Source organism: Oryctolagus cuniculus, chromosome 11 (assembly GCF_964237555.1).
Source record: "Oryctolagus cuniculus chromosome 11, mOryCun1.1, whole genome shotgun sequence".
NCBI lineage: Eukaryota > Metazoa > Chordata > Mammalia > Lagomorpha > Leporidae > Oryctolagus > Oryctolagus cuniculus.
This window is the reverse complement of record NC_091442.1, coordinates 22,756,758-22,769,509: the sequence shown is the minus strand read 5'-3', so window position 1 is coordinate 22,769,509 and position 12,752 is coordinate 22,756,758. Positions and strand designations below refer to the sequence as shown.

General features: G+C 44.0%; 1 protein-coding gene across 4 annotated transcripts in view; it reads right to left on the bottom strand.

Moving 5' to 3' along the window:
- Positions 1-12,752, bottom strand: part of UQCC1 (ubiquinol-cytochrome c reductase complex assembly factor 1) — a 134,495-nt gene that overhangs the window by 108,868 nt on the left and 12,875 nt on the right. For 2 of the 4 annotated variants that reach the window (XM_002710826.5, XM_017341660.3), the window contains exon 2: positions 5,523-5,627. The exons of the other annotated variants lie outside the window; for them this stretch is intronic. In XM_002710826.5, the coding sequence (XP_002710872.1) occupies positions 5,523-5,627 (105 nt within the window). The remainder of the gene's footprint in view (positions 1-5,522; positions 5,628-12,752) is intronic. 4 annotated transcript variants of the gene reach the window in all.

The following is a 12,752-nucleotide window of genomic DNA, read 5'->3' as shown; positions in this document are numbered from 1 at the left end:
CTTTTTATTTATTTATTTGGGAGGCAGAGTTACAGTGAGAAGGAGAGACAGAAAGAAAGGTCTTCCATCCACTTGTTCACTCCCCAAATGGCCATTACGGCCAAATCTGGGTTCAACCTGAAGCCAGAAGTCAGGAGCTTCTTCCAGGTCTCCCATGCAGGTGCAGGGGCCCAAGCGCTTGGGCCATCTTCTACTGCTTTATCAGGCCATAGCAGAGAGCTGGATCAGAAGAGCAGCCGGGACTTGAACCAGTGCCCGTATGGGATGCTGGCATCAAAAGCAGAGACTTAGCCCACTATGCCACAGTGCCAGCCCCTCAGATCTTTACTTCTAAATACTATCTCTTTATTAAAAGAACAAGGAGGGACTGCAGTGGCTCAGCATGTTAGGCTGCTGCTTGAGACATGGGCACCCATATGAGAGCTCCAGTTCGAATCTCGACTTCTCTACAGATCCAACTCCCTGCTAAGGCATCTGAGAAAACAGCAGAAGATGGCCCAACTGCTAGGGCCCCTACCATCCACATGGAATACCTGAATGGAGTTCCATGTTCCTGGCTTCAGCTTGACCCAATCCCAACCCTTGTGTGACCATTTGGGGACTGAACCAGCGGAAAATCTCTTTCTCTCTCTGTCTTTCCCTGTCTGAAATTTAACCTTTCAAACAAATAAAGCTTAAAAAAAAAAAAAAAAAAGGAATGAGGTCTCCTTGGAAAAACTATTGAATCTAGGGTTAGGGCAAAGAGTACAACATAAACTAAAACATCTTGTGGTGCCAGTTAATAAGGGAGTATTCGAAAAATGATGGAGAGGAGCCAGCATTGTGGCATCGCAGGTAAAGCTACCACTTATGACATCAGCATCCCATATGGCCGCCAATTTGTGTCCTAGATGCTCTACTTATAATCCACCTTCCTGCTAATGGCCTAGAAATAGCAGCAGAAGATGGTCCAAGTCTCTGGGCCCCTGCCGCCCATGTGGGAGACCCAGATGAAGCTCCTGGCTGTTGGCTTCAGCCGGACTCAGCCCAGGCCATTTGGGGAGTGAACTATCACATGGAAGATCTCTCTCTCCCTCTCCCTCTAACTATGACTTTCAAATAAACAAATAAATCTTTAAAAAAAATAAAAGATACCACATCCCATTTTTGAGCCTGGGTTCAATTCCTGGCTCTGGATCCTCATTCCAGCAACCTGCTAAAACAGTTCTTGGGACACAGTGGTGATAGCTCTAGTAAACTGGGCTTCTGCCACCAACATGAGAGAACTGGATTGAGTTCTTGGCTTCACTTCAGGCTCTGTCATGGGACTATTGCAGGCATCTAAGAAGTGAACCAGGGGTCAGTGCTGTGGTGTAGCGGGTAAGGCCACTGCCTGCAGTGCCAGCATCTCATATGGGCACCAGTTCGAGTCCTGGCTGCTCCACTTCCATTCCAGCTCTCTGCTATGGCCTGGGAAAGCAGTAGAGGATGGCCCAAGTCCTTGGGCCCCTGCACCCATGGGAGACCCAGAAGAAGAAGCTCCTGGCTCCTGGCTTTGGATAGGCACAGCTCCAGCTGTTGTGGCCATCTGAGGAGTAAGCCAGGGAATGGAAGACCTCTCTCTCTCTCTCTCTCTCTGCCTCTCTGTAACTCTGCCTTTCAAATAAAGAAATCTTCAGCCAGCGCCGTGGCTCACTAGGCTAATCCTCCGCCTTGCGGTGCCAGCACACCGGGTTCTAGTCCCGGTCGGGGCGCCGGATTCTGTCCCGGTTGCCCCTCTTCCAGGCCAGCTCTCTGCTGTGGCCAGGGAGTGCAGTGGAGGATGGCCCAAGTGCTTGGGCCCTGCACCCCATGGGAGACCAGGATAAGTACCTGGCTCCTGCCATCAGATCAGTGCGGTGCAGCCATTGGAGGGTGAACCAACGGCAAAGGAAGACCTTTCTCTCTCTCTCTCTCACTGTCCACTCTGCCTGTCAAAAGAAAAAAAATAAATAAAAAATAAAGAAATCTCAAAAAAAAAAAAAAAGAAGAAGAAGAAGAAGTGAACCAGTGGATGGTAGCGCTCTCTCTATTTTAAATCAAAAAAAAAAAAGGCCAAATTTTTCCCAATGTGGGTGGGGTGCCGGCACTGTGGCACAGTGGGTTAAAACCCTGGCCTGCGGCGCCAGAATCCCATGTGAGCACCGGTTCATGTCCCAGCTTCTCTACTTCCAATCCAGTTCTCTGCTGTGGCCTGGGAGGGCAGTGGAGGATGGCCCAAGTCCTTGGGCCCCTGTGCCTGCGTGGGATACCCAGAGGAAGCTCCTGGCTCCTAGCTTCAGATTGGCTTAGCTCTGGCCATTGTGGTCATTTGGGGGAGTGAACCAGCAGATGGAAGACCTCTCTCTCTCTTTCTGGCTCTGCCTCTCTCTGTAACTCTTTCAAATAAATAAAATAAAATCTTAAAAAAAAAAAAAAAAAAAAGAAAATGGAAGTGGGTATTTGCCCTAGTAGTTGAGATACTCATGCACTTTACAGGTGCCTCAATTCAATACCCCGTTTTGTTCCTGACTCCAGCTTCCTGCTAAAGTATACCACTGGAGGCATGAGTGATGGCTCAAGTAACCGAGCTCCTGCCACTCACGTGAGATATCTACATGGAGTTCCCAGCTCCTGGTTTCAGCCCCTAGCCCATGCCAATGCAAGCATTTGGGGAGTGAATTAGTAGACAGGAGCTCTTGCTATACTTATCTGTCTCTTTCTACCTCTTTTATAAAAAAAAAAATTTTTTTTTTTTTTTTTTTTTTTTTTTTTTTTTTTTTTTTTTTTTTTTTTGACAGGCAGAGTGGACAGTGAGAGAGAGAGACAGAGAGAGAAAGGTCTTCCTTTGCCGCTGGTTCACCCTCCAATGGCCGCCGCTGCAGCCGGCGCACCGCGCTGATCCTGGCAGGAGCCAGGAGCCAGGTGCTTTTCCTGGTCTCCCATGGGGTGCAGGGCCCAAGCACCTGGGCCATCCTCCACTGCACTCCCTGGCCATAGCAGAGAGCTGGCCTGGAAGAGGGGCAACCGGGACAGAATCCGGCGCCCCAACCGGGACTAGAACCCGGTGTGCCGGCGCCGCAAGGTGGAGGATTAGCCTATTGAGCCACGGCGCCGGCCCTAAAAAAAAAAATTTTAAGAAGAAAATGGGTTATAACTCATGGAAGGAAATTGATATCCATGAGCTTATTCTGACATAAATAACTGAATAAATAAATAAATGGAGAAGTGACAGTTCTTCCTCAGAATTCCAACAAATAAATAGTAGGAATTACAGTAACTGAAAATCACCGGCCGGCGCCGCAGCTCACTAGGCTAATGCTCCACCTTGCGGTGCCGGCACACCGGGTTCTAGTCCCAGTCGGGGCACTGGATTCTGTCTCGGTTGCCCCTCTTCCAGGCCAGCTCTCTGCTGTGGCCAGGGAGTGCAGTGGAGGATGGCCCAAGTGCTTGAGCCCTGCACCCCATGGGAGACCAGGAGAAGTACCTGGCTCCTGCCATCGGATCAGCGCGGTGCGCCGGCCACAGCGCGGTGGCCGCAGCGGCCATTGGAGGGTGAACCAACGGCAAAGGAAGACCTTTCTCTCTGTCTCTCTCTCTCACTGTCCACTCTGCCTGTTAAAAAATTTAAAAAAAAAGAAAATCACCATCAAATACCACAGTAATGATTGTTTCAGCCAAGAACCACTGGTTGTATTGTTATATAACCCACCAATCCCATTTCTAAGTACTCATAGATCCAAATGAATTCAAAGCAGGATCTCAAAGAGTAAATGGCACACCCATGTTCACTGGGTTATTACCCAAGAGATATAAGCAACATGGATAAAGACATATAAGCAAAATGGATAAAGAAAATGGACTATATACATGTATATATGGAGTATATACAATGTATATGTATACATACAATATACATGTATAAGTACAACGGAGTAGTAAGCAATCTTAAAAAAAAAAAAAAAAAAAAAACAGGCCGGCGCTGCAGCTCACTTAGCTAATCCTCCGCCTGCAGCGCCGGCACCCCAGGTTCTAGTCCCGGTCGGGGCGCCGGATTCTTTCCCGGTTGCCCCTCTTCCAGGCCAGCTCTCTGCTATGGCCCGGGAGTGCAGTGGAGGATGGCCCAAGTGCTTGGGCCCTGCACCCGCATGGGAGATCAGGAGAAGCACCTGGCTCCTGCCTTCGAATCAGCATGGTGCGCCGGCCGCAGCGGCCATTTGGGGGGTGAACCAATGGAAGGAAGACCTTTCTCTCTGTCTCTCTCTCTCATGGTCTAACTCTGCCTGTCAAAACAAAAACAAAAAACAAAATCATATGCTGCCAACAGGGTTGAACCTCAAGGACTTCATGCTAAATGAAATAGGTCCATCAAAAAAGGTCAAATACTTCATGATTTCAGTTATGAAAGTCAAACTCCCTAAGAAAAATAATAAAAAGGGGTAGGCATCACAGTACAGAGGGTTAAGCCACCACTTGGGACATTCACATCCATATGAGTGCCAATGCAATTCTGCTTCTGATCCAGCTTCCTACTAATGTGCATGGTAAGGCAGCAGACAACAACTTCCCAAGTACTTGGGTTCTTGTCACCCATGTGGAAGACCCAGATGGAGTTCCTGGCTCCTGGTTTTAGCCTGGCCCAGCCCTGGCTGTTGCAGGTACTTCAGAAGTAAACCAACAGATGGGAAGATCTCTCTGTCATTCTATCCTTCAAATAAATAAATCTTTCCCAAAGTTTTTCTTTAATGTGCTAAAAAAAATTAAAGCATATCTTAGAAAAAGAAATATTTTTAATGACAAAGGCTAAGTAAATAGAATATCAGGTAGCCATTAAAAATTTAATTACAAAGTCTACCTACTATGAATTATGTCTGCTCTAATAAGTGAAAAAGCATCAGAATGTAAAATTCTGTGGATATTTGCTAATGTGCTTGTGGAAAAATTAATTCACACAGGACTGGAAAACAACTGGCAAAGATGAAAATATTAACATTTCAGAGTTGAAGTAGTGGGTGATTTTTACCTCCTTTATTACTAAATTATTGGTAGGATTAACAAAAATCAGGAAGAGAAAAACTCCTTACAGAGAGTCCAAGGTAAACTACATTATAATGAATAATGTGGTCAACGGTAAACTAAAGCCTCAAATAATTGGTTCTTGGATTCTATGTCCATAAAAAGTAAAAAGAAACATTTCTCACCCCAAATAAAAGTAGCACAAAGTGGATTCGAAAAGAAAACTGAAAAATGTTTAATTCTGAATGAATATCTGGAAAAACTCCCTCATAGTAAAAATCATCAGACTGTAACGTGGTATCCTAGGCTAAGTTCCATTGCTGGGGTATTTAGAACCAACGCCCTTAGGCACCATACTGTAGGAATCAGTCTTGAGCTTGCATCAGAGACCCAGAGTGGTCTCATGAGGTTTTTCCATCACACAGTTTGCTTGGCTAATCTATAAATAAATGACATTTGCACATAAATGGTAAAGTTTTCATACCAAGCAAGGGAACAACGAACTTTACCTGGGAAAGGCCAAACAGAGTTCTGCCCCACTGTCTTTGATTAGGAGACACCGGTACCAATTGGCTGCATACTGGAACCCACTGGGAGATGCTAGTGTGATTCCTCTAAACAAAGAAAGAAAGAGTCAGAAATCTGTAGGGCTGCCTATGTAGAGGGCAAAGAAAATACCATGGCACTATAACAAATTCAGAGTTGATCTTCACCTCAAGTTCCTGGCACAGAGCTCTTAAATCCTTGGGAGTGATAGGGGTTTTTAAGTACCTTACTATTTACTAATTAGGCCCTATCAACTTTACCCGCATTTATGCTAACAAAGTGACTCTAGGAGGATGGAAGGCTGGTTGCCAGTGGAACCAGCCAAGTGAGTAGAGTCCTGGACCTTTTACCCCAACATTTAAACTTCACAATCACCACCCAGTCGTCTGGATATATTGTTATTATCTCATTTAAATAGATAAGGAGGTGCAGTGGGTTAAGTCACTTCTTACAATGCCAATATCCCATATCAGAGTACCAGTTTGAGTCCTAGCTGCTCTGCTTCCAATTCAGCTCCCTGTTAATGCTCCTGGGAAGGCAGCCAATGATAACACAAGTGCTTGGGTCCCTGCCACCCAGAATGGAGTTCCCTGGCTAAAGGCTTAGGTCTGCCCTGGCCTTGGCTGTTGTGGCCATTTGGTGAGTGAATCAGTAGGATGGAAGATCTCTCTCTCTCTCTCCCACCCTCCCTCCCTCCCTCTTTCCTTCTCTCACTGATGCTCTGCCTTTCAAATAAATAAACAGATAAGAAAACTGAGGTATGCACAGGATACACAACTTGCCAACATAACATAGTTAATAAACAGCAGAGTTAAAAATTTTAATCCAGACAGGCCAATCCTAGAATCCATGGTCATTTATGGAATGAAAGGATGAAGGAGAATCGCCAATGTCCCTTCTAGTTCTAACATTCTATGACCTAGTCTTGAAACAACTGAAACACAGCATATGTGGAAAGGACCTTGTACTTAGAGTCAGGAAGCAAATCTGATTCTTGGCTCCACTGTTTACAAGACACATCTTTGTGAGGCTTAGTTGCCTCTTCTGTAAAACAAAGTTAAAATCTCTACTTCTCAGGATTTAAAAAGAAGTTAACAAATTTAACTTTGTAGTAGATCCAGCTCAAAACTGTGTTAAATCTGAATTACCATTTTCTCCTATGGAGGTGGAAAGGGGATGGGGTGGTATCACAATTTCAAACCCACAAATGCTTCCTTAAGTGTCTCAAATCCTAGAAGCATCTTAACCATTTCTAATAGGCTACTCACAGTACCTTATATTTCCAAAGAAAAGTAGTATTACAATATTTTATTTCAGCTGAGGTTTGATCTGTTGGAATGGTTTTCAAATGAAAGACAATTACTGGTATTTTGTTTTGCTTACATTGATAGATTTATCAGAATCATTCAATGTCAGAATGCCCTTTCTAAAAAATGTAAATATGGTATAACATGAAATTTCTACAGAAACTTCAAAGGGGGTGAAAAGGAAATTACAAGTAAAAACAATGCAAACTTTTGGAAGATTTTCTGAAAAAATTCATCATGTTATTTCCAATGTCAATAAAATTTCTTGTAGTTTTGGCTCTACTTGGTATTCAGCCAATACTTTAAAACTGTTCTTACTAGAAAAAAGGAGTAGTCAGCCCTGTTTGGTCTTTCTCTGATTCTACAATTCTTGCCCAAATCTTTAATTCAAATAGCTGAGATATAGCAAAAAGGTGTTTGAAAGCCAAGTCTGCCGCTAAATAACTATGTGGCCCTGAACTAATTACACAACTTGGGCCTCTGTTTTCCCATATGAAAAAGTGGGGATAATGGGGCCAGCACTGTGGTGTAGCAGGTAAAGCCACCACCTGCAGCGCCAGCATCCCATATGGGCACCGGTTAGAGTCCCGGCTGCTCCACTTCCGATCCAGCTCTCTGCTATGGCCTGGGGAAACAGCAAAAGATGACCCATGTCCTTGGGCCCCTACACTCACATGGGACACCTAGAAGAAGCTCCAGGCTCTTGGCTTTGGATTGGCCCAGCTCTAGCCATTGAGGCCATTTGGGGAGTGAACCAGTGAATGGAAGACCTCTCTCTCTGCAACTCTGACTTTCAAATAAACAAATAAATCTTTAAAAAAGAAAAAGGAAGGAAGGGAGGGAGGGAGGGAGATGGGAATAATAAAAGCTACCTCACAGGAGTGTTCCAAGGAATATTTTTATAAAAGCACTTCGGAAACATAAAAACACAAAAGCATCATTACTGTCATGAACAACTATTATTGAATTACATAAGCTTTTCTTTCTTCAGCAAACTGTCAAAACAACAAGAATCATTTCTTGGGGTGGGTGTTTGGTGCAGCAATTAAAACATCACTTATGAAGCCTACATCCCATATCCTACCTAAGTGCATGGGTTTGAGTCCTGGCTCTGCTCCCAATTTCATCTTCCTGTTCACACATACCTTGGGAGGCAACAGGTGAGGGTCTAAGTACTTGGGCTGTGGCTACCTGTTAGGACTTGCTAAGTGGACACAAATAGCTAACACCACCCATGTGGGAGATCTGAATTGAATTCCTAGCCCCTGGCTTTGACCAGGCCCAGTCCCAGCTATTGCAGGCATCTGGGTAGTGAATGGAAGGGAGTGGAAGATTCTCTCTCTCTCTCTCTCTGTGTCTTCCAAATACAAATTTTACAAGAACCACTTTGTTAATTTAAAGATTTGTTTTATTGAGGCTAGTGTTGGGGTGTAGCAGGTTAAGCCATCACCTGTGAGCGATGCCAGCATCTCACATAAGCACCAGTTCAAGTCCTGACTACTCCACTTTCAATCAACCTCCCCGCTAACATGCCTGTGAAAACAGCAGAACATGGCCCAAGTGTTTGAGCTCACTCACATAGGAGATCTGGCTGGAATTCCAGGCTCCAGGCTTCAGCCTTGCACAACCCTAGCCATTGTGGCCATTTGGGGAGTGAATCAGAGAATGGAAGATCTCTCTTTCTCTGCCTTTCAAAGAAATAATCTTAAAAAAAAAAAAAAAAGTGGAGCAGCTGGGACTGGAACTTGTGCTCTGATATGGGATGGCAGTATCTCAGGCAGTGGATTAACACACTGTATCATAATGCTGACCCCAAAAGAACCATTTTCTTAAAACACTGTTCCAAAATTGGAATTCATTCCCTTTCTGAAAGGCTTACAGTGGATCCAAGTGCCTCTTCAAACTTAAACACCTGATCCTAACAGGTCTTTACCAACTGGACCTCTCTACACTCACCATGAATATTTACATGCTCAGCAGTTCCAAAATCTAACTCAGATTCTCTCATTTGAGAATCACTGCTCCACTCTGCACATGCTATTCCCCCAAACTGTCATTACCTCTGGGAATGTGTTCTTCATACCCACCCAAACTCCAATATCATTTGCTTCCAGAACTCTCTTGACACCAGCTCCTAGTTCTCCTCTACTCAGTCATTCTTCCTTTCTACTCTTCCCAGTGCCTCATTTGTAAAGACAAATCTGTGGAAATACTTGTCACTCTTGCAGGTACTAATATATTAGGCCAATAATTAGCATACCTTAATTTCTCCAAAGTACAGAAAAACATTTTGGGCCACTCATTTGTAAAAATTAATTTTTGGTAAAAAAATTTAATTTTGAATAAATGCATTATTACCAAATAAAGACTGTTATTGTCTTCTCTTACCAACACTTCAAAAATCAAAGTTTTAAAATTTATTTTTTTTTTTTTTTTTTTTTTGACAGGCAGAGTTAGACAGTGAGAGAGAGAGAGACAGAGAGAAAGGTCTTCCTTTGCCGTTGGTTCACCCCCCAAATGGCCACTACAGCCGGCATGCTGCGGCCGGCGCACTGCACCGATCCAAAGCCAGGAGCCAGGTGCTTCCTACCGGTTTCCCATGCAGGTGCAGGGCCCAAGCACTTGGGCCATCCTCCACTGCCTTCCCGGGTCACAGCAGAGAGCTGGACTGGTATCACTTTGTGACAGACATGGATTCAAACCCCAGCCTGCCACTAGCTTGTTAATAGGACTGCCCTCAAGTTACTTAGCGTTTTTGAGGCTGTTTTCTCATCTTTACAATGAGGATTCCTAGTGCTTCCCTCTGGGGTTAAAGTAAGGGTCAAGCTGGATAATTGCCATGACCAGCAGTGAACCTGACATGTGGTTTCTGACAATTTTAGTATTAGGAGGACAGAATGACAATTTTTAAATTAATTAATTAATTTTTTTGACAGGTAGAGTTATAGACAGTGAGAAAGAGAGAGACAGAGAGAAAGGTCTTCCTTCCGTTAGTTCATCCCCCAAATGGCCACTATGGCCAGCACTGCACTGATCCGAAGCCAGGAAACAGGTGCTTCTTCCTGGTCTCCCACGTGGGTGTAGGGCCCAAGCACTTGGGCCATCCTCCACTGCCCTCCCGGGCCGCAGCAGAGAGCTGGACTGGAAGAGGAGCAACCGGGACTAGTACCTGGTGCCCCAACCGGGACCAGAACCCGGGGTGCTGGTGCCGCAGGCAGAGGATTAGCCTAGTGAGCCATGGCGCCAGCTAAATTTATCTTTTTTTTTTTAATATTTATTTATTTGAAAGGCAGAGTTAGAGAGGGAGACACAAAGAGATCTTCCATCTGTTGCTTCATTCCCCAAATGGCTGCATCAGCCAGAGCCGGGCTGATGCCAGAGCCAGATGCCAAAGCCAAAGCCAAGAGCTTCTTCTAGGTCTCCCAGGTGGGTAGCAGGAGCCCAAGCACTTGGGCCATCTTCCATTGCTTCCCCAGGCCATTAGCAGGGAGCTGGATCAGAAGTGGAGCAGTCAGGACTCGAACCAGTGCCCACATGGGATGCCAGCGCCACAGGCAGCAGCTTTACCAGCTACACCACAATAACAGCCCCTAAATTTTATTTATTGATTTTCATTTTTTACTTGAAAGGCAGAGAGACAGAGAGAAGAGAAATCTTCCATTCACTGCAATGCCTGCAACAGCCAGAGCTGGGCCATGTCAAAGTCAAAATTCAATCCAGGTCTTCCACATGGTGTCATGGACCCAAGTACTTGAGCTACTTGAGCCATTATCTGCTGCCTCCCAGGGAGCACATCAACAGAAAGCTGTTTCAGCAGAGTAGTCAGGACTTGAACCAGACACTTCCTCATGGGATGCAAGGGTCCTAAGTGGTGTCCTAATCACTGTACCAAACACCCACCCCAAAACCAAAATTTTAAAGATGAGCTTAACATTTTTGTATACTGTAGATATTGTTAATTGCAGTTAATTTTACATCAGAATTTCAAAATATTCTGACATACCACATCTTTTACTGACTGGACACACCTGCCCATACTGACTACACTTTAATGAATCCATTGACAGGTCTATTTCTGCATGAAGTAAAAGAGGTCTTCCAAAAGTTCCTAGAGGGGTGGGTGTTGGGGTGCAGTGGGTTAAGCTGCTGCTTGGGACACCTGCATTCCCAAAGTATCAGTTAAACTCCTGGCTACTTTGCTTCAGATCCAGCTTCCTAGGAGGCAGCAAATAATGGTCCAAGTACTTGGGTTCCTGCCTCCCACATGGGAAACCTAGATGGAGTTTCTGACTCCTGGCTTCTGCCTGGCCCAGACCTGGTTACTGTGTGGGCTTTCGGGGAATGAAGCAGCAGGCAGAAAATTGATCTTTCTCTTTCTCTCTCTCTTTCTCTCTGCTTGTCAATTGTTTTTAAAAGATCACAGATTTAAAAATACAAAGATGGTACCTTTTTAAAAAAAAAATTCACAGAAAATGAATATTATGAAAACACTATGCATGGATTTCAAAAGTTGTACAAAATAATAAACACTTTTAATTCTACTTTTCCATGAAAATCTAAGGTACCTTTATAATTTCCTTGGCTCACTGATGAGCTCGTTATGAGCTAGTTATGGTTGATCTTGTCTTCCACTACAGTTATGCTTTATGAAGTCACCACACACTGAGTTAGCAAACTCTGAATCTTTGCACCTAGGGGAACTAAATGGTTATGTTCCTGCAAGCCTCTGGTCACATTTTCTCCACCAATCAATACCTTCTTTCATGTGTTTCTGTTGAAAGATACCCTACTTAATATATATTATTGCTTAATACTGAATTTGCAGCAAATAGCTCTGTAACTCACTACTGAACAAAATTTCTCTAACACACATATATTCTTCATAAGGTCATCAAAGCTTTCTCGCCCTTCCTTCAGCATTCCACGGCATGGAGTTCGGTGGGGTAAGGAAACAATATTTTGAGAAATCACAAACAAAAGCACAAAAATACAAAAAATACGGCAGTCAAAAGGCCATGTGAAAATATTTGTTTACAGTATGAGAGCTAAAACAAGGCAGGGTATCACCTTGTTTGACCTCTGCTGGAAACATACACATTGGCAACATAAACTTCTCACTCCTCTTTCCAGTCTGCAAATGACCATGAAAGTGCTTTAACTACTGATTTTGAGGTTATAAATACATCTTTAAAACCAGGTGAATTTTCAAATATATGTGAATAATGAAGATGGATGATAATCATGAAATTTTCTCTATAATTCCAAAGTGTACCTATATTCTGAATGTCACAGATACTAACTCAATTCTGAAGTCCAAAGATTACAAATGCTACTGTAACAAACTCTCTTACAAGACCCAATGTGGTGGGACCAGCATTGTGGCATAGCAAGTTAATCTTCCACTTGCAATGCCAGCATCCCATATGGGCATCAGTTTGAGTCCTAGTTTCTCCACTTCCAATCCAGCTCCCTGCTAATGCAGAAGATGTCCCAAGTGTTTAGGTCCCTGCACATATATGAGAGACCTAAAGAAGCTCCTGGCTCCTGGATCCAGCCTGCTCTATCCCCAGCCATTGAGGCCATTTGGGGAGTGGACCAGTGGATGGAAGATCTCTTTCTCTCCTCCTCTCTCTGTAACTCTGCCTCTCAGATAAATAAAAAACTAAACAAAAAAAATTTTTAAAGTCTTTAAAAAGAAAGATGCAATGTGGCCTGCTACAATAGGATACTTCCTCAGACAGAAGATGTTCAATCATTATTGAATCTGCTGCCTCTTCCCACTTTGTTGGGGATGTCAAATCCAAGTTTAATGTAAAGAAATAGATTTTTTTTAAAAAGATTTATTTATTTGAAAGGAAGAGTATAGAGAGGCAGAGGCAAAGGTTG